Raw genomic sequence first — 27,427 nt, 5'->3', positions numbered from 1 at the left:
GCTGCACAACTGGATTCATTCTCGTATCCAATTCTGAATAAGGAGTATGAACGAAATTCAAACATGCGATTTGGTATAGCATGGCTAGTTTATTACCTTTTTAGATTACAATTTGTACTATCACTGTTGAGTTCTATACTCGACTTTGATAATAGGAGCTTTGTCACTGTAAAAGTTTATGTCTTTCATCTTGTAAGACCTCCTACCATTTTGTTCACTTTATTTTTAGATATATATAAAAATTAACCCTAGACACCTTACTTAGTGGATTTGCTTGAAAAAAGAAATCTTGTATAATAATTTATATAACTGATTTGCGAACCAAACCCATTAGGAAGTGAGAACCATTTATGCCCAAGGTATTTTTATTCAAAACTAGTACTCTAACCCCATTAGGATGTATGGACCATTTATGTCCAAGATAATTCTCTGGAAAGAAGTATGGTGCTACTCGTGTCCTTACTGCTTAAAAAGAAAAAAGAAAAAGAAAAAAAAAAGAAAGAAAGAGTAAATAGGAAAGAAGCAAATGCCGGGGAGTGTAACATTTTCATCCGGAAAAAAAGGAAGCCATGAACGAGAGGTCTCTAAATATAAATACTTGAAAAACAAGGCGACTACATTCCCGATTATCATTTTCGTTGGCATCTCCAACAGAGTCCGTCGAGAGAGATAAAAAGCATGGCGAAATCCAGCGCCGACGATGAGGAGCTGCGAAGAGCTTGCGAGGCCGCCATTGAAGGCACAAAGCAGAAAGTTGAATTGTCGATCCGTGTAGCCAAAACCAGCGGCATCTTAGGCATTTCCGGAAAATTGAGCCGGGGTGCTATGGCTAAACCGCGAGTTCTCGCTATCTCCAGTACGTAAAATAATCTAATTATGATGTGTTTTAAATGTTTGGATTGTGTATAACTGTCTTCAACTAATTTGGAATGGAGGCCTAGTAGATTTATTGATTAATTTTTTATTTTATACTGCTGACGTCAACAGAAAATAATCTAGTACAATGAAACTCTGAAGGATATATATTATCAATATAACTGACTCAGCTAATTTGGACCCAAGGCATAGTTAATTATTGATTATTCCTTTTTATATTGCTGACACCAGCTTAATAGTATAAGTATAATGATGCTTTGAACTCTGAAGGATATAGATTATTCCCATAAAACTGACGGTAACTATTGGCGGTGCCAGGAATTCTGATGAGGGATTCAAAAAAAATTCGAGTATGTCGCACCTAGGATTTTAACTTGTATTTCTCTTTTAAGGGAATTCAAAATCATATATCTATAAATTTGTTTTTACCATATTTATACAGTATAATTATCCCATTGAATTCCATTCATTGCGCGTGACTCCCGGCATCAACTATTTTGGAATTGACGAGAAGTTGATTGATTGTTTTTTTCTTGGTACTACTAGCACCGGTGTGATAATAGTCTAATTATAATTAATTTACAAAGGATATAGATTATTTACATAACTGAACTCAACTAATTTGGAAAAGAGATGTAGTTGATTTATTGGTGATTTCTTTTATACTCTTGATGCCAGTGTAAAAATAGTCTAATTAAAATGAATGTCAAAATGATACAAATGGATCACCTATACTAATTTGGAATTGAAGCTAACTTGGTTGATTGATTGATTGTTTCTCTTAATGGAGTATGAAAAATTGTCTATTTATTAGAATTTTTGAAGTTTAGAGGTTATTAAAGAAAAAGAAAAAGAATCTGTAAGTTTTGAACCGAGGGGATTGGGGTGAAGTTAATTGATTGACTGTTTCTATTGAATTTCTCCACTCCCTCTTTCTGGCATTTCTCTAATCTATTAATGCGTGATCTGATCCAAATTCCAATTATGCTCATTGGAAAAAGAAGACATGTTATATAAGTATTTTTATGTTTGTTCTAACCTACCATTCGTGGGACGGAATTCTTGGTGGTCATTTGGGCAATTTTGAATTGAAGTTGAAAAACAGTACTTGAAGCTGAAAAAAAGTTTGTGGAAGTTAATAGTATCGTGTTTCACTTTTTCTGGTGATGTTACGCGAGCTTCTCCACCCATGTTTTACTTATTTTTCTTAGTAAATTTAGAGCACAAGTAACAATGATTTAACTCATGTTGCACTTATATTGCTGAGTAAATGTAGCTAGGCTATGCTTACTATAGTCTTACCATTGTCTCGGATGATAAACGAAACCGATCGTCTATTAGTAGATCACATCTTTTAACTTAAGATCAGATTTGACGTGTCAAACACTAACTTTAGGCAGCCTCTATCTTCATTTGACCCAATTATACATGCAGAGTCAGAATTCTTTTTGGACAATGGATTATTCAATAAAGTTGTTTGGTACTTCAACATTTTGATGTTGTGGTAGTAGTTCCTTTATTCTAAACAAAAAGCGTCATCTACTTATTCAAAAAAGATGTTTCATAAAATAATCTCATAAATCTACAAATTCAGGTGGAAATTTTGGTTAACATTTGGATATCTAGCCTCATAACTTAAATGGTGCATTCTTTCTGGGATGAGGAGTAACATCCGAAAAATTAGATGTACTGCAGTAATTTCAGAGTTTCTCCTATGAAATAGTTGTGTTGCCAACTAGAATAGGTCATTTCCATTTGTGCAGACAATCATAACATGTGGTTTATGCAGCAAAAGCTAAAGGCCAACGGACTAAAGCTTTTCTTCGTGTCTTAAAATATTCTAATGGAGGAGTCCTTGAGGTAATACTTCTAATAAATCTTTTTAATGTTAAACTTCTCTTCTTCGATTCAGATACCTTTTCAGTACTCCAGATTATTTAGAGGATGAAGATAATACCTTTATAAGTTAGTGTAGCTTGTCTACCAACATGAAGCTATGAATCTATAACTTCATTAAGCTGTGGATAGTATTCATATGTTATATGACATCTACTTTATGAAACTTTTAATTTTGGTTGTGCATAAGGAATCTGTAGTATCTCTGAACTTGCTGATAAAACTGTTTAGAAGGATTATTTTACTTATTGTCATAGATAGACTCATGAAACCGCACTGCATCTCACAAAATCCATATTTTTGTGCTCGTGAGTTTCCTTTAGAGCAAATTGTGCTGAAGTCCCTTGTTAACCTAACAACAATATAATGCTTGCACCTGTAGCCTGCAAAATTGTACAAGCTTAAGCATCTTTCAAAGGTGGAGCTGGTAACTAATGATCCAAGTGGTTGTACGTTCATGCTGGTAAAACTCACAGCAAATTATTTTGCCATTCTACCTGCAGCTATTATTTGGAGCTTATTCTTGATGATCTTGTTACACAGGGTTTTGATAATCTCAGAAGTCAAAGTGTTACTCCACCTCAGTGGACAATGCGTAATGTTGACGATAGGTATTTGTTTAAATTTTAGTGTGTAAATATCTGAGTGCTTTTTCTCATGTAAGCATTTTTATCATGACCTTTTGTTTTAACTATGTAGGAACCGTCTTTTGCTTTGCATCCTAAACATCTGTAAGGATGTCTTGGGTCGTCTCCCCAAGGTTGTTGGCATAGATGTGGTGGAGATGGCTCTTTGGGCAAAGGTGCATTATAAAAGTTCCACAATTGCTTTCAACATATTATAGCACACTCTTAGGCGTGGCTCTGGAAAGTAGGCATGCTTCATTTAGTTATGGCATCAAGGATTTGCTCTAGTTGGTTGCTGTCTATTTGTTTGTGTTAATTTTCTATCAGGCTTGAGTAAAATCATCCTTGATGATGATAACCGCTTAATCACATGTCGTTGGAAGGTGAATCTCAAAAATGTCTAACAGGTTTGAAATGGTTGGCAAAGTCTTGAGGGGGACTTTTGGTTTATTCAATGTGGGTGTTATCCATTTGCCTAATTCTCTGATTTCCCATCCATTTAATCCACACACAGTGACTCTTTTCAAGAAAAAGAGTATTTATTTTTGTCATTTTCTGTATGATAGCCTAATTTAATATATTATAAAAATAGTTCTCTGGCTAATCGTTAATTTCTTTGTGATGTAAATTATTTTAATATTAATTTTATAAAAATTTAATACATGCAGGCGAAGTATATCTTTGTTGTAAAAATTCAATCCCACCTTCAATTCTACCTACCAGTAACTTTTATTTATTCCCAATGCCATGACTATATCAGTGATATTTCAATCTCACTTTATCCTGTCATGAACCAGAGGGCCCTAAATGGTGGCATTGATCATGTCACATTGAGAAACTTCTTGCCTCGTCTTCCTGTTAAAACCCAAATGTTTCAGCTTTTGTCAATCCTATCCCCTGATTTCAACTGCAAAATAAGCATGTGAATGATGTAATAGAATTGCTCTAAATGCGCTTAAGATAGTATAGTCATTCTTTTTGTCTCTTCTTTTGATGAGTGAAAGGATAATCATTCCTGTTCTCATATAAAATACACAATAGTCGCTGAAGATGGACTCTGTTAGTGACAATTTTTTCTTTTGATCTAATACTATCATAGTATCAGTTACATATATTGGTAAAGCTAGTTATCTTCGCTCTTGTGCCTTATATCAGTGGGAATCCTTAAAGGAGGATCTCAATGTGTCTGTTAAAGTTGAAAAAGATACTAGTTACTTATCTAAAAAAGGTCTTTTAAGTTGAAATGAATGGGAAAGTCTTTGCGAAAGGTCACTACACCTGGAACATAACCTTTTGCATCTAATGCCCTATAAAGTTCAACAACTACAGTTTTTGTCTGTTGGTATTCTTACCTGACTCTAGATATGCGGTAAGCATGTAGGAAGTTCTATTAATCTGCTTAAGGATACAGAGTCATTTATGTTCTCTTATAAATACGCAGTTGGAAACTCTCTACTAGTTAAAGACGAAAACTGCCTTTACATACAATGGTAAGCTGATAGTCCTCTTTGTCACAAATAAAATGTTCACACTTTTTCTCCTGTTTCTTTAGTTATAGTGTCTTTGAGGGTCATATGTACGTTCACTATTTAATTGAAGATAAACACTTACCTGTTGACATCAGAAATAGCTGTTTGATTGCAATATGTTTCTAAAAATGAACTAAAACAAAAGCTGGTGCTTGATAAATTTTATGTAAATCTAATTTATCTGATCTACACTTACCTGTTGACATTAGAAATAGCTATTTGATTGCAACATGTTTCTAAAAATGAACTAAAACAAAATCTATAAATTTTTATGTAATTCTAATTTATATGATCTAATGCAGGAAAATACTCCAACAATTACCAAGCAACAAGCAAATCCTCAAGATGGGCCTCTTCCTGCTGTAGCAGAAGAAGGTGAGATGACAGTAACTGTTGAAAGAGAACTTGTATCTCAAGCAGAGGAAGAGGACATGGAGGCTCTTTTAGGCATGTATGTAACGTCTTTCACCTTCTCGGGACATTGCATTATGCCCATTTTTGCTCGAAATATGAACTGCTTATGTCTACTTCTTTTATGTTGTCCTCTTGCCACTACTTTATATGTCATGGGGAAATGTCAAGTATTCTCACTTTTCTTTTCCTTAAAAAGCTAGTATACTAGTTCAACTAGGTGATGTGGGAGTGTTACTGTTAACTACTTAAAAAAGACAGCCCCCTTTCTATTTATAAAGCTAGGAGTTTTATAAAACTTCAAGTTGGCTACCTGCTTACAATTTTAAATTGAATAATGATCGAGAAACCCGTCTAAAAGCACTCTACTATTTCTGAAAACAAATAACTATCTCGTGTCACTACCTTGTTTGTGTGTAGTGTCCTCGAGGCTCTCTCGTGCTTTATTCCTCATGGTGAACTACCAGTCTCATCTGAAAGACCGTACAAGCAGCAATCCCGTGTCTAATCTCTGTATTAGTTATAGACTTAAAAAATTTTGGTAGGTTCAGTTTTGTCCTGAAATAATTAGGAAACAATTCTGGAAGATTGTGAATTTTACTGGAAACGAGTACAAAGGATTAATGTTTTGGTCAAGAAAGTGTGTATATGATTAGGAATGCAAGACTAGGGAGTTGCAACTTAAGTGTGCAATCTTGTGGTTACAATTGGTTTGGCTGACGTAGCTTCTTGCTGAATTTACAAAAGAATGCAGTAATTTTATATGCCAGTACTCTTTCCAGATTTTGTGTCAGCAGTTGAGCCTTCATCCTGGTTGTCCTGCCAACTGCTTTACTGCTGAACTTATTTTGTATCAGGCAAGCTATTGCTGATACAAATTACCTCGTGATGCTTTTGTGCTCTTAATTCTATGGAGAATGATGAATCATCTACTATTTATGCATATAAAATACCTTTTCATCCATTGTTTATATATAAGACCATATAACTTAAGTCTAGTTAGGCACTTTTTCAACCTTGATAAGGCATCTAGTGCTGAGTCTGATATCGCATAACATGGGTTTTAAGAATCATTTAACATATTCTAGATAACCGTGTTGGCTGTGGTTGTTTTTCTTAATTGGAGAATAGAAGTTGTAGACAGCACTATTAGCAGACACTTAGTTTGCTCTCTGTTCCCCCTTTTGTTTCACCCTAGCGCTGTTTTGGTTTGTCTCCTGACTTTGGTTTCCAAATTCCTACAGTTATGTAATGGGTATTGGTGAGGCTGAGGCATTCTCTGAGCGGCTGAAGCGAGAGCTTCAAGCTTTGGAAGCTGCTAATGTGCATGCCATTTTGGAGAATGAGCCATTAATAGATGAGGTGACCCATTTTCTTGTGAAGAGTTCTTGTTGCTTTGATGCCAGTGTCAAAGCAGAGTATGGTTTCTATTTGCAGGAGTTGCTACATTTTTCCTATTTCCGACAATTTAGCCTTTTTCTTGATAAAACTATGTGTCTCTTTCATTATGAACATCTTCTCTGCCAAGTGCAATAGCACAGGCAAAGTTTTCCTTGTTCTCTGCTCCTCTGATGCAGCTTATACTATTTCCCTGATATGTATGCTCTCGCACTTGATATGTCTAACATAAATATTTTCCGTATAGATAAACTTATGCTTCTGTATCTAAATTCTTGTTTCTGCAGGTCTTGCAGGGGCTTGAATCTGCTACCAACTGTGTTGAAGATATGGATGAATGGTTAGGCATCTTCAATGTAAAACTTAGACACATGAGAGAAGACATTGAATCAGTAAGAATTTCTGCATAGTGCTTCTGTGTGATGCTGATGCTTACCAGTAATGATTATTGTTAGAGAAGACATTGGTGAATCACTTGAATGTGAAACTTATTTTTGAATCATTGTTCTTTGTTCTCATAAACAGTTGTGTATAGTTCCTTTTTCAGACTTTATGGATTTTATCATCGTACTAGCTAATTTATCTACAAAGAACATGATTCCCTTCCTGATTCAAACCGAGGTTGGATATGCAAAAGTGTGAGCTTTTTGTGTATAATATGGTGGGGGTGGATTGAGCTTTTCGGGAGCACCGCAGTGCGATTGGATGGCCGATTTCATGAATCTGAATGATTCTAGTGTGTAATTTCTACAAGGCCAAGTTTTCCACAATACAGATATCTCCAATCATGTAGAATGTCAGGACTCTATTATTTGAATGTAGACCTCCTTTGCTAATGCAGTATTGGTTCATTCACAATATGCAGATAGAAACCCGCAACAACAAGCTGGAAATGCAGTCAGTAAACAACATGGCATTGATTGAGGAACTTGATAAGCTTCTTGAAAGACTGCGTATCCCTTCTGAGGTGTTTCTCTTTCTTTCTTGGAGCTGATTAGTGGGCGGCATTTAATAATTTAATTTTTCTTCACTTCATTCATTCTTGGTCTATAGTATGCAGCGAGTTTAACAGGTGGTTCGTTTGATGAGGCAAGAATGCCTCAGAACATTGAGGCATGTGAGTGGCTAACTAATGCTCTACATGGCCTTGGATCGCGTAACTTGGATCCTAGCTTTGCAAACATGAGAGCTGTATGTCCACTTGGTTATTCTTTTCTGTCTTTTCTTTTGATCATTTCCTTTTTGATGTTGTGCTTCAGCATGTAACGTAGGTAGACAAGGTTAATGTAGGTAAGCATGCATATGTTAAGGCACACTACAAATTTGCCCAGACAGGGCTTGGATGACCGATTCGTTTAAAGTAATCTGAGTAAATAAAAATGGTAGAACTATTTTGAAATCCACAGTAGGACCTCATATAAAAATGGTTGAGTTATTGCAAAATACACAGTCATGACCTAGCTAGTGCTGGATCCAAATTCCTGCTAGTATTTTCTGGGGAAATCAAAAATGTCCTATCATTACATTTACCAAGTTGTCCTGCCTTTGATATTCTAACAGTCTGTCATATAGACAGTGGGTCATCTCTGCACTTGTACAGAAAAAGTTACTTAACAAAAAATTAAGACATTGATGTCTGTGAATATCTTGCAGGTGAAAGAAAAACGAGCAGAAGTCGACAAGTTAAAAACGACATTTGTTAGAAGAGCATCTGAATTCTTGAGAAACTATTTTTCCAGTTTGGTGGATTTTATGATGAGTGATAAAAGTTATTTTTCTCAGGTATACGACCAATCAGTTTTACTTGAATTAATTGTCATTAGTCTTCTATAAATAGTCACTTAGAGGCTGCTTATAATATTAATTAAACAGCGTGGGCAATTGAAGAGGCCTGACCATGCTGATCTCCGATACAAGTGCAGAACATATGCTCGTCTATTGCAGCATTTGAAGGTCGGATTTCTCCAACTTGTTAAATTTTATCATTGCTTTAATATTTCCTGATGTCTTTCTCTCAATCCTTTGCATTTGCAGAGTCTTGACAAGAATAGCTTGGGCCCTTTAAGAAAAGCTTACTGTACCTCCCTCAACTTGCTTTTGCGCCGAGAGGTCAGAAAGCTTTGTCTTTTTAGTTTTTTTTTTTTTTTCTTTTTCTTTTCCCTTTGTAGCTTCTTTCTGTTGAGGGGGTTACTTAAGTCCCCATTAAGTTCACTGCAGCTATGTGCACTTTTAAGCCAACAGAATCTGTTTTCTTCATCTCAGAACTCCCAAAGGCATGTATCACTTGTTTGTCTATAGAATCTTTCCCATCAAAGAGTTGCTGAATGAACCTGCTTTTTAAGTGAATAAATAATCTAAGCAGCAGTTCTGTTGGGTAGTTTAGCTGGGCGAAACTATTAAGTGCAGTAACTTCTCAGAAAGAAGTCCGAGAGCAGGCTGTTCTGTTTGAAAAATAACAAGCTGTAGAGAATTGGTGCTTAGAGAGAGGGGGGGGGGAGGAAAGGCACAAAGGTTTTCGGTGGAGTAGCAGCATTGGAAAGAAGAATGGAAACAGTTGGAAGGGACCAGAAAAATATGGAATGATAGATTACAAAATTGAACAAGGGAAACACAACAAAGTCAGTTAAAAAAATCCTTCATAATCAGATTTAAAGAGCTTAGTACAATTAGGGTAATCACTTCATGACTAACAAATACTGACTACCAGTGGGAGAGTTGTTCTTTAAACAACAAGAATCTTTGCTGCCAAGCAACTTGGAGCTCAAGTCTGCATGACTTTGACGAAGTGCCTTTAACTAAGATAACTGGACCACGTAACTCTTACTCTTGAAAGTTATGGAGTAAATTCCGGAAATTTATTTTATTCCAAGTAGGGTGTTCAAATCAAGGTTAGGGATAGGGTTAATTGTCTGGTGGGACCTAAATCAAAGATTTGAATTATATTTTAACTCATGTAACATAAATAGGACTTTTATATTGCTTTAGGACCCTGTTTCCCTTTTAGAGGTATCTCTAACCTCTCTAGGAGTAAATCTTAATTCACCTAAGAAAAAGGTTGTCATACTTTCTCTTTCCGTACTAGTGGGGCCATTACAAGTGGTATCACAGCATGATCTTGGCACCTAGACCTCTTCAACAGCCATAGCAGAAAGAATTCAATTAACAGGATCTGAGGAGAGCCCAAAGAGAACGGAGGATCAATATAGTCTTCTCTGACAAGGAACAGAGCTGTTGCGGAAGCCAAATGTATATAGTGTGAATAAGTCACAACTACTATACCAAAAATTATGACAACCACCAAATAATAAATAAGACAATAAAGCAACAATAAAGAGAACACCAGAATTTACGAGGTTCGGCTAATTTTGCCTACTCCTCGGACACAACCAATATTTTATTTCACTCCAAAAATACAAGTGAAATAATACTAAAGAGAGAAGATACAAATGCCTTAAACAGATGAGAAGGCAAATGAGAGGTGTATTTAAATCCTAAACATTAAGCCTTCTTTTATAGGGGGAAAATCCCCCCAACTTTTGTTTTCCCACCGATGTGGGACAAACATTTTGTCAAATTCAACAAATCTCCACCTTGGCAAAATTCCACATCTTCAATTTTCTCTCAATAACAAATTTGGTTGTGTCTTCATCTTCAATCTTCAGTGTTCAACAATGTTGATCAAATCCAAACAATGTTGAAACTTGATCGCAGTCACCACCTTTGTCAGCATATCAGCAGGATTCTCCGTAGTATGAATTTTCTTCACTGTGACTCCACCTTTCTTCTATGATTTCTCGTACAAAATGATACCGAACATCAATGTGCTTCGTCCTTGCATGATAAACTTGGTTCTTCGCTAATTGAATAGCACTTTGACTATCACAAAAAATTGTGATACCTTTTTGTTCAACACCAAGCTCCTTTAGCAATCCTTGAAGCCAAATTGCCTCTTTCACAGCCTCTGTAATAGCCATGTACTCTGCCTCTGTTGTAGACAAAGCAACTGTTGACTGCAAAGTAGACTTCCAACTAACTGGTGCCTTTGCAAAAGTAAACACATAACCAGTAGTTGATCTTCGTTTGTCCAGATCACCCGCAAAATCTGAGTCACAATATCCAACTACAGACTGATTGTCTTCCTGCTCAAAAACTAACCCGACATCTACAGTATTATGAATATACCGTAGAATCCACTTCACAGCTTGCCAATGCTCCTTCCCTAGATTGTGCATATATCTGCTAATAACTCCAACAGCTTGTGAAATGTCAGGCCTTGTGCAAACCATTGCATACATCAAGCTACCAACAGCATTTGCGTATGGTACCTTTGACATATACTTTCGTTCAACTTCATCCATTGGCGACATAGTAGTACTTAGCTTAAAATGGGAAGCAAGTGGAGTACTAACTGGCTTAGTCTTGTCATCTATGCCAAAACGTTGAAGTACTCTCTTCAAATATTCCTTTTGAGATAAACAGAGTTTCTTTGAACGTCTATCTCTAATTATCTCCATGCCAAGAATTTTCTTTGCCTCACCCAAATCCTTCATCTCGAACTCCTTCTTCAGTTGAATCTTCAACTTATCAATTTCTTCCAAATTCTTGGAAGCTATCAACATATCATCAACATATAGGAGAAGATATACAAAGGAACCATCTTTAAGCTTGTGCAAATACACACAATGATCGTATTTGCTTCTCTTGTACCCTTGCCGCAACATAAACTCGTCAAATCGCTTGTACCATTGTCTAGAAGATTGTTTCAATCCGTACAACGATTTTTCAAGTTTGCACACCATATTTTCTTTTCCAGCAACTTTGAATCCTTCTGGCTGAGTCATGTAGATTTCCTCCTCCAAGTTTCCATGTAAAAACGCAGTTTTTACATCCATCTGAACTAGTTCCAAATCCAATTGTGCTACCAAAGCCAACATAATTCTAATGGAGGAATGTTTTACAACTGGAGAAAACACTTCATTGTAATCAATTCCCTCCTTTTGAGCATATCCTTTGGCCACCAATCTTGCTTTGTAGCGAACATCTACTTGGTTAGGAAATCCTTCCTTCTTTGCAAATACCCATTTGCACCCAATTGCTTTCTTTCCCTTCGGGAGATTGGCCAATCTCCATGTATGATTCTGATGAAGGGACTGTATTTCATCATTCATGGCAATCCTCCACTTATCTTCTTCTGAACTTTGGACAACGTCTTTATAAGTAGTAGGAACATCATCAGCTACAATTGAGGTTGCACAAGCAACCGTCTCTATGAGACGAACAGGTTTCGTTATTGTTCTTTTTGGCCTGCTGGTTGCTATTGATTCAAGTTGTTGTTGAGGTTCCTGAGTTGGAATCTCCTCTACTGGCTCTCCTTCCAGAGGGTAATCTTCATTTGTTTCCTCCTCTGCTTCTTGTGTAGGAAAAATAAATTTTCCCTCAAACTCCACCTGCTTAGAAGCACCTTCATTTTGTTTGGTATCTTCTGTTACCTTATTTACCATAGCAGATTCATCAAAGGTAACATCCCTGCTGAATATTACTTTCTTTGTCATAGGACACCATAAGCGATATCCTTTGACTCCAGAAGTAATTCCCATAAAAATAGCCTTCTTTGCCCTTGGATCCAATTTTGACTCCGTCACATGATAATATGCAGTTGAGCCAAACACGTGCAAAGAGTTATAATCTATAGCAGGTTTTCCATACCATTTTTCAAATGGTGTCTTGCCATCAATAGCAGCAGATGGTAGACGATTAATGAGGTGGCATGCATATGTAATTGCCTCAGCCCAAAATTCTTTGCCCAAGCCAGCATTGGACAACATACACCGTACCTTCTCCAGCAAGGTCCGGTTCATACGTTCTGCCACTCCATTCTGTTGTGGTGTATGTCTAACAGTGAAGTGTCGGACGATGCCATCATTTTCACAGACCTTATTGAAATGATCATTTTTGTATTCACCTCCATTGTCTGTGCGAATACACTTGATCCTCCTGCCTGTCTGATTCTCCACCATCGTCTTCCATTTGAGAAAAATTCCCAACACTTCATCTTTGCTCTTCATTGTATACACCCATACTCTTCGGGAAAAATCATCAACAAAGGTTACAAAATAGTGCTTCCCACCCAATGAAGGTGTTTTGGAAGGACCCCAAACATCAGAGTGTACATAATCCAAAATGCCTTTAGTATTATGGATCGCTGTACCAAATTTAACCCTTGTCTGTTTCCCTTTAACACAATGCTCACAAAACTCCAAGTTGCAAGCCTTGACTCCTTTTAACAATCCTTGATCTGATAGAGTTTTCAAGGATTTTCCTCCAGCATGTCCCAAGCGCATGTGCCATAGCTTGGTTGCTTCTGCCTCTTTGTCGTCACTGGATGTCACTGTCGCTGTCCCAATAACTGTACTGCCACAATAGCGGTACATATTATTATTCTTCCGATTAGCCTTCATTACCACTAGTGCACCGGAACATACTCTCATCACTCCATTTTCTGCAATGATTTTAAACCCTTTTGATTCCAGGGCTCCCACAGAGATGAGATTCTTCTTCAAATCCGGTACATATCGAACATCTGTTAATGTTCTGATCATTCCATCATGGTTCCTTAATCGTATTGAACCAATGCCATATGAGGTAAGAGGGCTGTTATCCGCTGTGTGGACGACTCCATATTCTCCTTCTTGAAATTCCACGAACCAGTCCCTGTTGGGACACATATGATAGCTACAAGCCGAGTCCATCAACCATATGTCTGATGATGTTGATGACTCTGTTGTAACTAATGAGAAGTCTGAATCATCACAATCAGCTACATTTGAATCCATAATAGCCTTTCCATTGTTATGTTTGGCCTTATTCTTCAACTTCGGACAGTCTTTCTTCCAGTGCCCTTTTTCTCGACAAAAGGCACATTCATCTTTGCTGGGTCTGGATCTTGACTTGGATCTTCCCTTCTTTGTCCTCGTTTGATTTTGAGGACGACCCCTCACAAACAGTGCTTCTCCTTCTCCGCCCTTCTGTTTTTCTCGCTTTCTTTGTTCATAGCTGTACAAAGCCGAACAAACTTCTCTGAGAGAAATTTCGTCATTTCCATGGAGTAGAGTAGTTTCAAGGTGCTCGTACTCATCAGGAAGTGACGCCAACAACATTAAGGCCAAGTCACCATCATCATAAGTTGTATCCATATTTTGCAAATCTGTGACCAACTTATTGAAACTGGTGATATGTTCATTCATCGTGGTACCAGGAACATAGGTGAAGTGAAACAGTCTCTTCTTCATGTACAATTTATTTTGACTGTTTTTCTTCAAAAATTTATCCTCCAGTGCTTTCCATAATTTACTTGCAGAAGTTTCCTTTGTGTATGGATATTTCTGCTCTCTAGCAAGGTAGGATCGAATAGTACCGCAAGCAACACGGTTGATAATTCTCCAATCTTCTTCTCCAATAACATCTGGTTTCTTTTCTTCAATGGCCAGATCTAGCCCTTGTTGAAAAAGGACATCTAGAACCTCGCCTTGCCACATCCCAAAATGTCCGGACCCGTCAAATATTTCGACCGCAAATTTCGCATTTGACACAATTCTTGTCATAAGCGAAGATGCCAATGATGACGTATTGTTGACACTTGATGTAGATTCTTCTTGTTTATTGTCTCCCATCTTTGACACAAATATTATTTAATAGCTGACGACACAAATCAAGATTATTTCCTTTCTGGTGTGGAAGATCAGACTATGCTGCAACCACAGAGCATACTTAGACAGTACCTTGGCTCTGATACCAATTGTTGCGGAAGCCAAATGTATATAGTGTGAATAAGTCACAACTACTATACCAAAAATTATGACAGCCACCAAATAATAAATAAGACAATAAAGCAACAATAAAGAGAACACCAGAATTTACGAGGTTCGGCTAATTTTGCCTACTCCTCGGACACAACCAATATTTTATTTCACTCCAAAAAATACAAGTGAAATAATACTAAAGAGAGAAGATACAAATGCCTTAAACAGATGAGAAGGCAAATGAGAGGTGTATAGAAATCCTAAACATTAAGCCTTTTTTTATAGGGGGAAAATCTCCCCAACTTTTGTTTTCCCACCGATGTGGGACAAACATTTTGTCAAATTCAACAAGAGCAAGCTTTGACAGATCATACAGAGAAATGAATCAACTGAGCTGGATAACAAAATCTGCTACTACACAAAAATGACAAAATAATGGAGAAGCTTCCTTATAGAAAAAATGGAGAAGCTTGGAATCAATCTTGAGACTGGGAACCCAAAGTTACAGGAGAGGAAATTGAAGATGCAACAGAGGAATCAAGGAAGGATATGCCTGCCCTGCCAGAGTTAACTAGATCTTCAGGGGAAGTGACAAAAAGCAAAGAGTAAAGGTTGGGGCCAGATGTTACTGGAGAAAGGTTTGAACAGGATTGCGAGGATGGAACAATTGCCACTGATGAAATATGGTCGGCTGAGTTGGAGTTGGTCTTGGTCCATAGAACACATCCACAAATGATGATTTTCTTCTTAAATCTAAAAAAGATGAAACGAAGGGACAAGAGTTGCCAATAATGAATTCAGTTTGATTCTGTTAAATGGACCTTGGGGCTAACTCAACCCTATAAGCCAGCTCATGGGGTGAGGGTTGCCCAAGCCATATTAAGGAGTCCACCCATCCACCGATGTGGGACCCCCCTCCCCACGCCCGGGCTGGACATCTGGAGCATGTACAATTTAATATGGGGGCCCAACATTACAAAACGAGAATTGGGATGGGTCGTGCTATGATATCATGTTAAATGGAGATAAAACGAGAATTGGGATGGGTCGTGCTATAATATCATGTTAAATGGACCTTAGGACTAACTCAACACCAAAAGTTAGCCCATGAAGTGAGGATTACCCAAGCCATATTAAGGAGATCACCCATCCCTTAAAGGACCGATGTGGGACTCTTCAGATGCCATAGTCGGGTCAAAGATATACAATTTTGAGAGTTTCTTGCAAGATGATTCGGCTTCTGAAGATGACGTGCAAGCTGCTACTAAAATCATTAGCTTGTGGTTGGCCAAATGTCTGAGCAGTACAGTTGTTAGAAGGAGATGTTGCAAAGTTGAGGCAAGATTTCGACTTATACTCTGGGAAAAAAACACCTTGATTGGGATGAATATCTATACCATCATGCCCTTGTTGCATCAAGAGAAATTAAAAGGAGAAAAAATCTTGCTGTCCATGAATTCTCTGCGTGGATGTAGAATTGCGAAGGTAAGATGAGAGTTGGAAGATTTTAGGAACCTCTGGATTTTCCATATATAGCAAGAATAGCTGAACATGATATGTCAGAGGTTAGTGCTATGTGTGTAAAGTCATTTACCGGTGGAGTTTGTGGTATTCTTCTTGAAGCAGGAAAGCAAGAAACTTGGACCATCTTACCAGAGTTACTGAGATCACTATGCCATTTTATCGGCACTGTTGTAGACTGTACATAATGGTTTTAGACAGTGTCTCTGTGTTGCTTCTTGTTTTCTTATTGAGGTTGCTAGCCTTCTTACTGGTGTTCCATGTGGTTTTTTCCTTGCTCCAATTCAAGCAGCTACGTGGATGCCTAGAATGAAGATTGTTTCAAGGACTTAGTTGCCAGATTGTCATTGAGGGTATGCAGCAAGGAAGATCTTCGACGGAGCAGCTCACTCATTGGGATTTGTGTGATTGACATTGGCTCTTCTGCGGCTCAACCCTGTCTGCCAGAAACAAGTGAACAACCAATTTCAAACATAATGACACCATACTGACCTTAAGGACAAGCTCAGTCTTCAGGAGTTTGGGAATGTTATGAATCAGTGTTAAAAGGTAGCTGAAAATCAATGTTGGTTGCAAAAAGTAAAGGTGGTTAGGGAAGTTGATTGGGGAATACGACTGCTTCATCAATCAATATATAACTGTGGGTCACGGTTGAAAGAAAACGAGGAAGAATTCAAGAATTGTATCAATCCTATTTCTCCTTTTCTCCCTTTTTCCTTTTTGGTTCCTTTTTTCTGTTGGTACAAGGCACCCTTACATTATGCCATCTGAATCTCTATCTCCTCGGTTTTAAATTCAAACGCTAACAGAAATGCTCTTAGTGTTTCTAGTGAATCCTTGAATAAGAAATTTGTCAAGTTTAAAGTATGATGCTTATGTTTTCTATTCTTTGTAGGCTCGTGAGTTTGCAAATGAGCTCCGTGCCAGTACAAAGGCATCAAAAAATCCTATTGTATGGTTTGAAGGTTTGACAGGTTTGAATCAGAGTGTGAACAATGCAGACACTTCTGCAGCCTCGGAGGCATATGCTAAAATGCTGACAATATTTATTCCACTCCTTGTTGATGAGGTGTTCTTCTAGTTTCTTTTTGTTTTTCCTTGTATATATGTATATAAGTGTCTTTGTTGCTTTCTCTGCCCAAAGTTTATCTTCAACGTTTTTCTATTCCATATTGCAGAGTTCTTTCTTTGCACACTTTTTGTGCTTTGAAGTTCCTGCACTGCTTCCACCAGAAGGTGTTGCTAATGGCAAAAAAGTTGGAGATGATAAGGATGACGCGGATGATGATTTAGGCATCATGGATATAGATGAGAATGACAATAAAGCTGGTACATTCTCCTATTTTCTGCACTTGCCTAGTCCTGTTCAGAGTTTATGAAGGAGCACCATCTTGCTATTTTGCAGGACAAAATTCTGCAGATCTAGAGGCACTAAATGAATCACTACACGATTTACTTGAAGGGATCCAAGTAATGTTATAGTTTTTCCTTGCAATAGCCTTGTTGTCTATTAACAACAGCTGTTATGTTGATTTTTTGTTAAATGTCAATTCTTTCTTATTTAATTTATTTTTGGGTGCAAAGAGGACAATCCTTAGTGCATAGTTAGTTGGTTTAATTTTTGAGATGCTTAATATAAACTTGTATCAAATGCTTCTTCTACTCAAACACAAATATTATTTAACCAAAATAAAAAAGAAACACAGTGACAGTAGGTTAAGTTAATACTGCAAGATGGACCTCTCAAATTTCAGTTAATATGTATTGCTCTCAGATGGGATGCTGAATATGAAAGTACATCTGAGTCTTGGCTGTGTTTCCTTCTTTTATCATTCTTTTGGATATTCATTGTATGTTATCTACATGTTTATATCATTGCCGCATTGATAATTTATCTGGTGGACTATATCTATGTTACTATCAGTTCAATGCTACCTTGGTAAAAGTTATTTTCGTCAATTGGAAAATGAATATCGATTTTGCTTCATCAAGCAGGCTGCTTGACATTTTTTTCTTTTCTTGTGACAAATGCCTTCGTTACCTGCTGTTAGTGGGCAGATCGTGGAGCTCTATGCTGCACCACTGCTTCCATATGTACCGTATACCACCAGCTCTTGAGTAAATCAAGTCTGCTGATCTTGTGGTTGGATTGTCTAACATACTTTGTTGTCCTTATCCTGAGGAATTAGAACTGCACTCTTTTTTCCAAGTTTTATCTTCTTTTGGTACTTATGGCTTTCTTTGGTCTTTTTATTCCCCTACCCCATATCTCATACTGTAGTTTGAAAGTTATGATTCTCACAATTGTCTGGTTCTTCTTCGTGGGCATACTTGTTGATTGGATTGTTGTTTCACATAAGTTAATGAAATCTCTTTCATAGGGTTAATTTCATAGATGGTCACTCAACTTCAGCTCTTCCATAGAATTAATCTCATGGATGATCGCTCAATTTTCACTTTATTGCACAAAAGTCACTAAACTATTTTTTTGTAGTGAAAAAGTAACTAGGAACAAACAAAGAGGCATTTTCTATGATACGTAGGCTAAGTTAAGTGACTTTTTAGTTGCAATAAATAGTAGTGACTTTCGCGATAATTCGGTAATGTTGAGTGACTTCTTCGTTTCAAAAAATAGTTGAGTGACTTTGGTGAATAAAATAAAAGTTGAATGACTATCCATGAAATTACCCCTCTTTGATATAGTTTTGACAAAATGAAACTATCAAAAAATGTATTTTTGTGTTGAATTTGGCAAAGTCCCACATCGGTGGGTTAGCCATTTGGTTGTGAAATTTTCCCTATAAAAGAAGGCCTAATGTTTAGGATTTAAACACACCTCTCATTTGCCTTCTCATCTGTTTAAGGCATTTGTATCTTCTCTCTTTAGTATTATTTCACTTGTATTTTTGGAGTGAAATAAAATATTGGTTGTGTCCGAGGAGTAGGCAAAATTAGCCGAACCTCGTAAATTCTGGTGTTCCCTTTATTGTTGCTTTATTGTCTTATTTATTATTTGGTGGCTGTCATAATTTTTGGTATAGTAGTTGTGACTTATTCACACTATATACATTTGGCTTCCGCAACAATTGGTATCAGAGCCAAGGTACTGTCTAAGTATGCTCTGTGGTTGCAGCATAGTCTGATCTTCCACATCAGAAAAGATTTATCTTGGTAACTGAGTCAAGGTTCTGTCTGAGTATGCTCTGTGGTTGCAGCTTAGTCTGATCTTCTACATCAGAAAGGAAATAATCTTGATTTGTGTCGTCAGCTATTAAATAATATTTGTGTCAAATATGGGAGACAATAAACAAGAAGAATCTACATCAAGTGTCAACAATACGTCATCATTGGCATCTTCGCTTATGACAAGAATTGTGTCAAATGCGAAATTTGCGGTAGAAATTTTTGACGGGTCCGGACATTTTGGGATGTGGCAAGGCGAGGTTCTAGATGTCCTTTTTCAACAAGGGCTAGATCTGGCCATTGAAGAAAAGAAACCAGATGTTATTGGAGAAGAAGATTGGAGAATTATCAACCGTGTTGCTTGCGGTACCATTCGATCCTACCTTGCTAGAGAGCAGAAATATCCATACACAAAGGAAACTTCTGCAAGTAAATTATGGAAAGCACTGGAGGATAAATTTTTGAAGAAAAACAGTCAAAATAAATTGTACATGAAGAAGAGACTGTTTCACTTCACCTATGTTCCTGGTACCACGATGAATGAACATATCACCAGTTTCAATAAGTTGGTCACAGATTTGCAAAATATGGATACAACTTATGATGATGGTGACTTGGCCTTGATGTTGTTGGCGTCACTTCCTGATGAGTACGAGCACCTTGAAACTACTCTACTCCATGGAAATGACGAAGTTTCTCTCAGAGAAGTTTGTTCGGCTTTGTACAGCTATGAACAAAGAAAGCGAGAAAAACAGAAGGGCGGAGAAGGAGAAGCACTATTTGTGAGGGGTCGTCCTCAAAATCAAACGAGGACAAAGAAGGGAAGATCCAAGTCAAGATCCAGACCCAGCAAAGATGAATGTGCCTTTTGTCGAGAAAAAGGGCACTGGAAGAAAGACTGTCCGAAGTTGAAGAATAAGGCCAAATATAATAATGGAAAGGCCATTATGGATTCAAATGTAGCTGATTGTGATGATTCAGACTTCTCATTAGTTACAACAGAGTCATCAACATCATCAGACATATGGTTGATGGACTCGGCTTGTAGCTATCATATGTGTCCCAACAGGGACTGGTTCGTGGATTTTCAAGAAGGAGAATATGGAATTATTCACACAGCGGATAACAGCCCTCTTACCTCATATGGGATTGGTTCAATACGATTAAGGAACCACGATGGAATGGAATGATCAGAACATTAACAGATGTTCGATATGTACCAGATTTGAAGAAGAATCTCATCTCTGTGGGAGCCCTTGAATCAAAAGGGTTCAAAATCATTGCAGAAAATGGAGTGATGAGAGTATGCTCCGGTGCACTAGTGGTAATGAAGGCTAATCGGAAGAATAATAATATGTACCGCTATCGTGGCAGTACAGTTATTGGGACAGCGACAGTGACATCCAGTGACGACAAAGAGGCAGAAGCAACCAAGCTATGGCACATGCGCTTGGGACATGCTGGAGGAAAATCCTTGAAAACTCTATCAGATCAAGGATTGTTAAAAGGAGTAAAGGCTTGCAACTTGGAGTTTTGTGAGCATTGTGTCAAAGGGAAACAGACAAGGGTTAAATTTGGTACATCGATCCATAATACTAAAGGCATTTTGGATTATGTACACTCTGATGTTTGGGGTCCTTCCAAAACACCTTCATTGGGTGGGAAGCACTATTTTGTAACCTTTGTTGATGATTTTTCCCGAAGAGTATGGGTGTATACAATGAAGAGCAAAGATGAAGTGTTGGGAATTTTTCTCAAATGGAAGACGATGGTGGAGAATCAAACAGGCAAGAGGATCAAGTGTATTCGCACAGACAATGGAGGTGAATACAAAAATGATCATTTCAATAAGGTCTGTGAAAATGATGGCATCGTCCGACACTTCACTGTTAGACATACACCACAACAGAATGGAGTGGCAGAACGTATGAACCGGACCTTGCTGGAGAAGGTACGATGTATGTTGTCCAATGCTGGCTTGGGCAAAGAATTTTGGGCTGAGGCAATTACATATGCATGCCACCTCATTAATCGTCTACCATCTGCTGCTATTGATGGCAAGACACCATTTGAAAAATGGTATGGAAAACCTGCTGTAGATTATAACTCTTTGCACGTGTTTGGCTCAACTGCATATTATCATGTGACGGAGTCAAAATTGGATCCAAGGGCAAAGAAGGCTATTTTTATGGGAATTACTTCTGGAGTCAAAGGATATCGCTTATGGTGTCCTATGACAAAGAAAGTAATATTCAGCAGGGATGTTACCTTTGATGAATCTGCTATGGTAAATAAGGTAACAGAAGATACCAAACAAAATAAAGGTGCTTCTAAGCAGGTGGAGTTTGAGGGAAAATTTATTTTTCCTACACAAGAAGCAGAGGAGGAAACAAATGAAGATTACCCTCTGGAAGGAGAGCCAGTAGAGGAGATTCCAACTCAGGAACCTCAACAACAACTTGAATCAATAGCAACCAGCAGGCCAAAAAGAACAATAACGAAACCTGTTCGTCTCATAGAGACGGTTGCTTGTGCAACCTCAATTGTAGCTGATGATGTTCCTACTACTTATAAAGACGCTGTCCAAAGTTCAGAAGAAGATAAGTGGAGGATTTCCATGAATGATGAAATACAGTCCCTTCATCAGAATCATACATGGAGATTGGCCAATCTCCCGAAGGGAAAGAAAGCAATTGGGTGCAAATGGGTATTTGCAAAGAAGGAAGGATTTCCTAACCAAGTAGATGTTCGCTACAAAGCAAGATTGGTGGCCAAAGGATATGCTCAAAAGGAGGGAATTGATTACAATGAAGTGTTTTCTCCAGTTGTAAAACATTCCTCCATTAGAATTATGTTGGCTTTGGTAGCACAATTGGATTTGGAACTAGTTCAGATGGATGTAAAAACTGCGTTTTTACATGGAAACTTGGAGGAGGAAATCTACATGACTCAGCCAGAAGGATTCAAAGTTGCTGGAAAAGAAAATATGGTGTGCAAACTTGAAAAATCGTTGTACGGATTGAAACAATCTTCTAGACAATGGTACAAGCGATTTGACGAGTTTATGTTGCGGCAAGGGTACAAGAGAAGCAAATACGATCATTGTGTGTATTTGCACAAGCTTAAAGATGGTTCCTTTGTATATCTTCTCCTATATGTTGATGATATGTTGATAGCTTCCAAGAATTCGGAAGAAATTGATAAGTTGAAGATTCAACTGAAGAAGGAGTTCGAGATGAAGGATCTAGGTGAGGCAAAGAAAATTCTTGGCAAGGAGATAATAAGAGATAGACGTTCAAAGAAACTCTATTTATCTCAAAAGGAATATTTGAAGAGAGTACTTCAACGTTTTGGCATAGATGACAAGACTAAGCTAGTTAGTACTCCACTTGCTCCCTATTTTAAGCTGAGTACTACTATGTCGCCAAAGGATGAAGTTGAACGAGAGTATATGTCAAAGGTACCATACGCAAATGCTGTTGGTAGTTTGATGTATGTAATGGTCTGTACGAGACCTGACATTTCACAAGCTGTTGGAGTTATTAGCAGATATATGCATAATCCAGGAAAGGAGCATTGGCAAGCTGTGAAGTGGATTCTACGGTATATTCATAATACTGTAGATGTCGGGTTAGTTTTTGAGCAGGAAGATAATCATTCTATAATTGGATATTGTGACTCATATTTTGCGGGTGATCTGGACAAACGAAGATCAACTACTGGTTATGTGTTTACCTTTGCAAAGGCACCACTTAGTTGGAAGTCTACTTTGCAGTCAACAGTTGCTTTGTCTACAACAGAGGTAGAGTATATGGCTATTACAGAGGCTGTGAAGGAGGCAATTTGGCTTCAAGGATTGCTAAAGGAGCTTGGTGTTGAACAAAAAGGTATCACAATTTTTGTGATAGTCAAAGTGCTATTCAATTAGCGAAGAACCAAGTTTATCATGCAAGGACGAAGCACATTGATGTTCGGTATCATTTTGTACGAGAAATCATAGAAGAAGGTGGAGTCACGATGAAGAAAATTCATACTACAGAGAATCCTGCTGATATGCTGACAAAAGTGGTGACTGCGGTCAAGTTTCAACATTGTTTGGATTTGATCAACATTGTTGAACACTGAAGATTGAAGATGAAGACAACCAAAATTTGTTATTGAGAGAAGATTGAAGATGTGGAATTTTGCCAAGGTGGAGATTTGTTGAATTTGGCAAAGTCCCACATCGGTGGGTTAGCCATTTGGTTGGGAAATTTTCCCTATAAAAGAAGGCCTAATGTTTAGGATTTAAACACACCTCTCATTTTCCTTCTCATCTGTTTAAGGCATTTGTATCTTCTCTCTTTAGTATTATTTCACTTGTATTTTTGGAGTGAAATAAAATATTGGTTGTGTCCGAGGAGTAGGCAAAATTAGCTGAACCTCGTAAATTCTGGTGTTCCCTTTATTGTTGCTTTATTGTCTTATTTATTATTTGGTGGCTGTCATAATTTTTGGTATAGTAGTTGTGACTTATTCACACTATATACATTTGGCTTCCGCAACATTTTGATAATATTACCTTTACTCGTTTATGTGCTTTAGGAAGACTTCTTTGCTGTTGTGGATTGGGCAGGAAAGATTGATCCTATGTGCTGCATATCAATGCATGGAATCACAGAACGTTATATTCCTGGTCAGAAGGCTGATGCTGCAGGATTTGTGCGCATCTTGCTTGATGACTTGGAATCAAGAATTTCAATGCAGTTCAGCCGTGTGAGTTACTGTATCCCTCGTAGCTATGTCTTGCAGCTCATACGGGATAAAATTTTCTCAGTTTTTTCAACATTTCTGCAGTTTGTTGATGAAACATGTCATCAAATTGAAAGAAATGAGCGAAATGTTCGGCAGATGGGAGTCTTATCATTTATACCGAGGTAAACTGAGTTTCATGTTATGCTTTTGTAAACTTGCATAATTCTTATGATTTGATTTACTGTCAAATGCATAGTTAAATGGCTCAAATTGGTAATAGAGTTAAGTTAGTTCGAGATTGTTAAATACTAACTTGAGCCACTGCACTAAGAGCTTTTTCCTTTTATCTCTTCTCCCATCTCGAGTGTGATCTGATTAGGTGTAACAGGTTTAGACATGCTAGTATGCTACAGTATAAGCCCTGCTCTACTTTATTGTGGGTTGTCCTCACTATGAATGGTATATGTTGGTTTCTTTATTGAGGATATATTTTCTTTCCCCCTAGTATGGAAGGAAAAACAGATTTATTTTCTACAGCTTATTACTTTAATTGTTATTTATGAGTGATACACCTCTTTTACATAAAGAACTAATATTTCCTCCAAATTTGAAACTGAAAGTCTGCCCATCAATTTTTTGTTTCTGTAATTTTGCCGTTGATTTCTTTTTGTCAAATCGGAGTTAGAATATACCATTTTATATTTGATGTTTCGCAATTTGATAGTGCCTGAAATTTCCGTTAGTATTCATGAAGTGTGGGTTTTCTTCCTTATCTCAGTTACCTCTTTGTTATTGTTGATTAGCTTCATCATACCTTTATGCGGTGAGCTTATTGTATGTCTGAGCCTCCTAAAAATCCCTTCAACGATTCTTTTAATAACCTTATTTATAACTATAGGCTGTAAGCCTTTCTGTAATTCTACCTTGAAATCGATTTAGTATTTATTTTTCCTCAGAATGCTCTTAGTTGATCATTTTGGCTTAAATTATCAATCATTTCATTGGGTATGCAATTCTTCATGTAGATTTGCTACTCTTGCAACCCGTATGGAGCAGTACATTCAAGGACAATCCAGGGATTTGGTTGACCAGGCATATACGAAGTTTGTGAGTGTGCTTTTCTTGCATTTGCTTTCTTATGCATGCTGTGAGATTAACAGTTGAAACTATTAGAATGACGTAAGATACGTAGCTGTTTGGCTTGTATTACCCTTTATTTCTGATGTGAGTACTGTGATAGGTAATCAGCATGATCTTTTACCATTTTGATATCCAATATTAGAAATAAAAGTAAGCTGAAGTGTGAATTAGGAAATACTTGCAGAACCCTTATTCTTTCATGGTGCAGTGAGTTTAGAATTTCTGAATTTGTGGTGGTCAGTTATATTTGTTCCCTTATGTTTGTTGTATCTTGTGGCGCGACTGTTTTAAACATTATTTGGCAGGTAACTATAATGTTTGTTACTTTGGACAAAATTGCTCAAACAGACCTGAAATATCAAGACATCATGCTTTTAGAAAACTATGCAGCATTTCAGAATAGGTATTGTTCACCTTCGGATTCAGAAGTTTATTACATATTGTATTCCACAAAATCGCTTTTAGTGCTGAATGAAACAGTTTTGCAGTCTGTATGACCTGGCTAATGTTGTGCCCACCTTAGCAAAATTCTATCACCAAGCAAGTGAATCTTATGAACAAGCTTGCACACGCCACATCAACATGATTATTTACTATGTAAGTTGTCTTTTTCATGATTGTGTAATTTTTCTTTACTCTGCTTGTACTCTCCTATTACTTTATTTATCTTTGATGAGATACCTTAGACCTGTGCTTTCTCCACAGCAATTTGAGCGACTTTTTCAATTTGCTCGAAGAATTGAGGATTTAATGTACACAATTACACCGGAAGAGGTTAGTTCCTTTTTCTTTTTCTCAACTGGCTATTGATATTTGCCGACTGTCCTTCACCCCCCGAGTATCTCAATTTCCCCCTTTATCAAGGACGGTGACTTGGTAATGCTCTGATACCAGATAACTGCTAATTTGTTAGTATATGATCTCAAATTTAAGGAGAGTTTTGTAATCTTAAATCTTTATTTGATTAATATCACTTCATGTTGAACTTCTCCGTCCAGCAACTGAAAGAAGATATAATCAAAACAAAATGCTAGATTGAAATATTAATTTTTGTTTGGACATTTCAACCTTTGTGATGAGTTGCACGTGAGAAATGATGCAAGCACGTAGTCAGTTTAAGGTTTCATATCTCTTCTTTTTTTTTCCGGATCTTTTCCTCTCTTTTCCTATTCGGTGGGAGGAGAGGTTAACCCATGTAGTCCAATTTTGAATGAACTGTGATCATGTAGTTATCTTTTACTAAAATTGAAGCTGAAAGCAACTAATGTCTCACAAAAATCTTGCGGGGTTGAATTTGGTATATAAAACAACTCCTGTCCTGCTATTATCTCTGTTACATATGCTTAAATTAAAAATAAATAAAAAAACTGAGATAAAATTAGATTGGAATGATTGACTGATCTTAATTGGCAACTCTAGTATAGTCTATCGTTATTTATCAAGGAAAGAATAATGGGTATAGCCTATCGTTTGATTGATGTGAAAGTTTAGTTCAAGCACAGAAAGAATAAATGATTAAGGTATATATAAGTGCCTTATGGCACCACGTAGAATACTTCAGTATATCTTATAGAAGATATCTGATGTCAAGCTACACAAAGGTCAGTCGAACGTTCCTGTCAGACTTGTTCCTCGTTTATGGTTTGACTTCTGCTGTAGCCTGTCTAAGAGTGCATAAAGGTTGAAATAATGACAAATAAACAGCGTTTATGATTTTGCCATCATTTTAGTACCTTTGTCAGAACCAGAGGCTCGATGTTGCATCCCTTTTGCTTTAACTTAATGTTGCAATTACTGAAAGTGGAATCAGAAATTTCTTTCCTTAGTTGGACAGTGAACTTTTAGCTTGAACCCAACTGACTATGAGTTAGCATTTTGTTTTCCTCATTCATATCTAGGTGTTAAATGCTCTTTCTGCAAACAAGCAATAAAAGTTACGTTTTGTTTTATCTCCCTTTGCTTTGAGGAAGAAGGATTAAAATCCACAATTTGAACTTGCTTCCCGTTTCAATCTGTCTTTGGATGAGTATGCCCTTTTTCTCGACAAAAGGCACATTCATCTTTGCTGGGTCTGGATCTTGACTTGGATCTTCCCTTCTTTGTCCTCGTTTGATTTTGAGGACGACCCCTCACAAACAGTGCTTCTCCTTCTCCGCCCTTCTGTTTTTCTCGCTTTCTTTGTTCATAGCTGTACAAAGCTGAACAAACTTCTCTGAGAGAAATTTCGTCATTTCCATGGAGTAGAGTAGTTTCAAGGTGCTCGTACTCATCAGGAAGTGACGCCAACAACATTAAGGCCAAGTCACCATCATCA

At 37.3% G+C, this 27,427-nt stretch overlaps 1 protein-coding gene across 1 annotated transcript; it reads left to right on the top strand.

The window, feature by feature from the left end:
* Positions 1–573: 573 nt before the first annotated feature.
* LOC104232095 (exocyst complex component SEC3A-like) lies at positions 574–26,103 on the top strand. Its single transcript, XM_070162623.1, has 22 exons — positions 574–856; positions 2,666–2,736; positions 3,155–3,235; positions 3,316–3,383; positions 3,472–3,574; positions 5,230–5,378; positions 6,583–6,700; positions 7,024–7,128; positions 7,602–7,703; positions 7,790–7,927; positions 8,390–8,518; positions 8,609–8,689; positions 8,771–8,845; positions 16,952–17,125; positions 17,235–17,385; positions 17,462–17,526; positions 23,824–23,994; positions 24,076–24,155; positions 24,999–25,080; positions 25,419–25,516; positions 25,602–25,710; positions 25,819–26,103. The coding sequence occupies exons 1-22, from the start codon at positions 679–681 to the stop codon at positions 25,921–25,923; spliced, it is 2,433 nt and encodes an 810-aa protein (XP_070018724.1). The 5' UTR covers positions 574–678; the 3' UTR covers positions 25,924–26,103.
* Positions 26,104–27,427: the final 1,324 nt, after the last annotated feature.

The sequence above is a fragment of the Nicotiana sylvestris genome, chromosome 11 (assembly GCF_000393655.2).
Source record: "Nicotiana sylvestris chromosome 11, ASM39365v2, whole genome shotgun sequence".
NCBI classification, from domain to species: domain Eukaryota; kingdom Viridiplantae; phylum Streptophyta; class Magnoliopsida; order Solanales; family Solanaceae; genus Nicotiana; species Nicotiana sylvestris.
Note: the sequence above shows the minus strand (reverse complement) of the source record. Positions and strands in the feature narration are given on the sequence as shown.

Excerpts from the sequence above, each read along its gene's own strand:
- LOC104232095 (XM_070162623.1), top strand. The coding sequence starts at position 679 with ATGGCGAAATCCAGCGCCGACGATGAGGAGCTGCGAAGAGCTTGCGAG. Across the intron at positions 2,737-3,154 it reads CTAATGGAGGAGTCCTTGAG|CCTGCAAAATTGTACAAGCT; the intron begins GTAATACTTCTA and ends TTGCACCTGTAG. Across the intron at positions 17,126-17,234 it reads TTCCACTCCTTGTTGATGAG|AGTTCTTTCTTTGCACACTT; the intron begins GTGTTCTTCTAG and ends TCCATATTGCAG.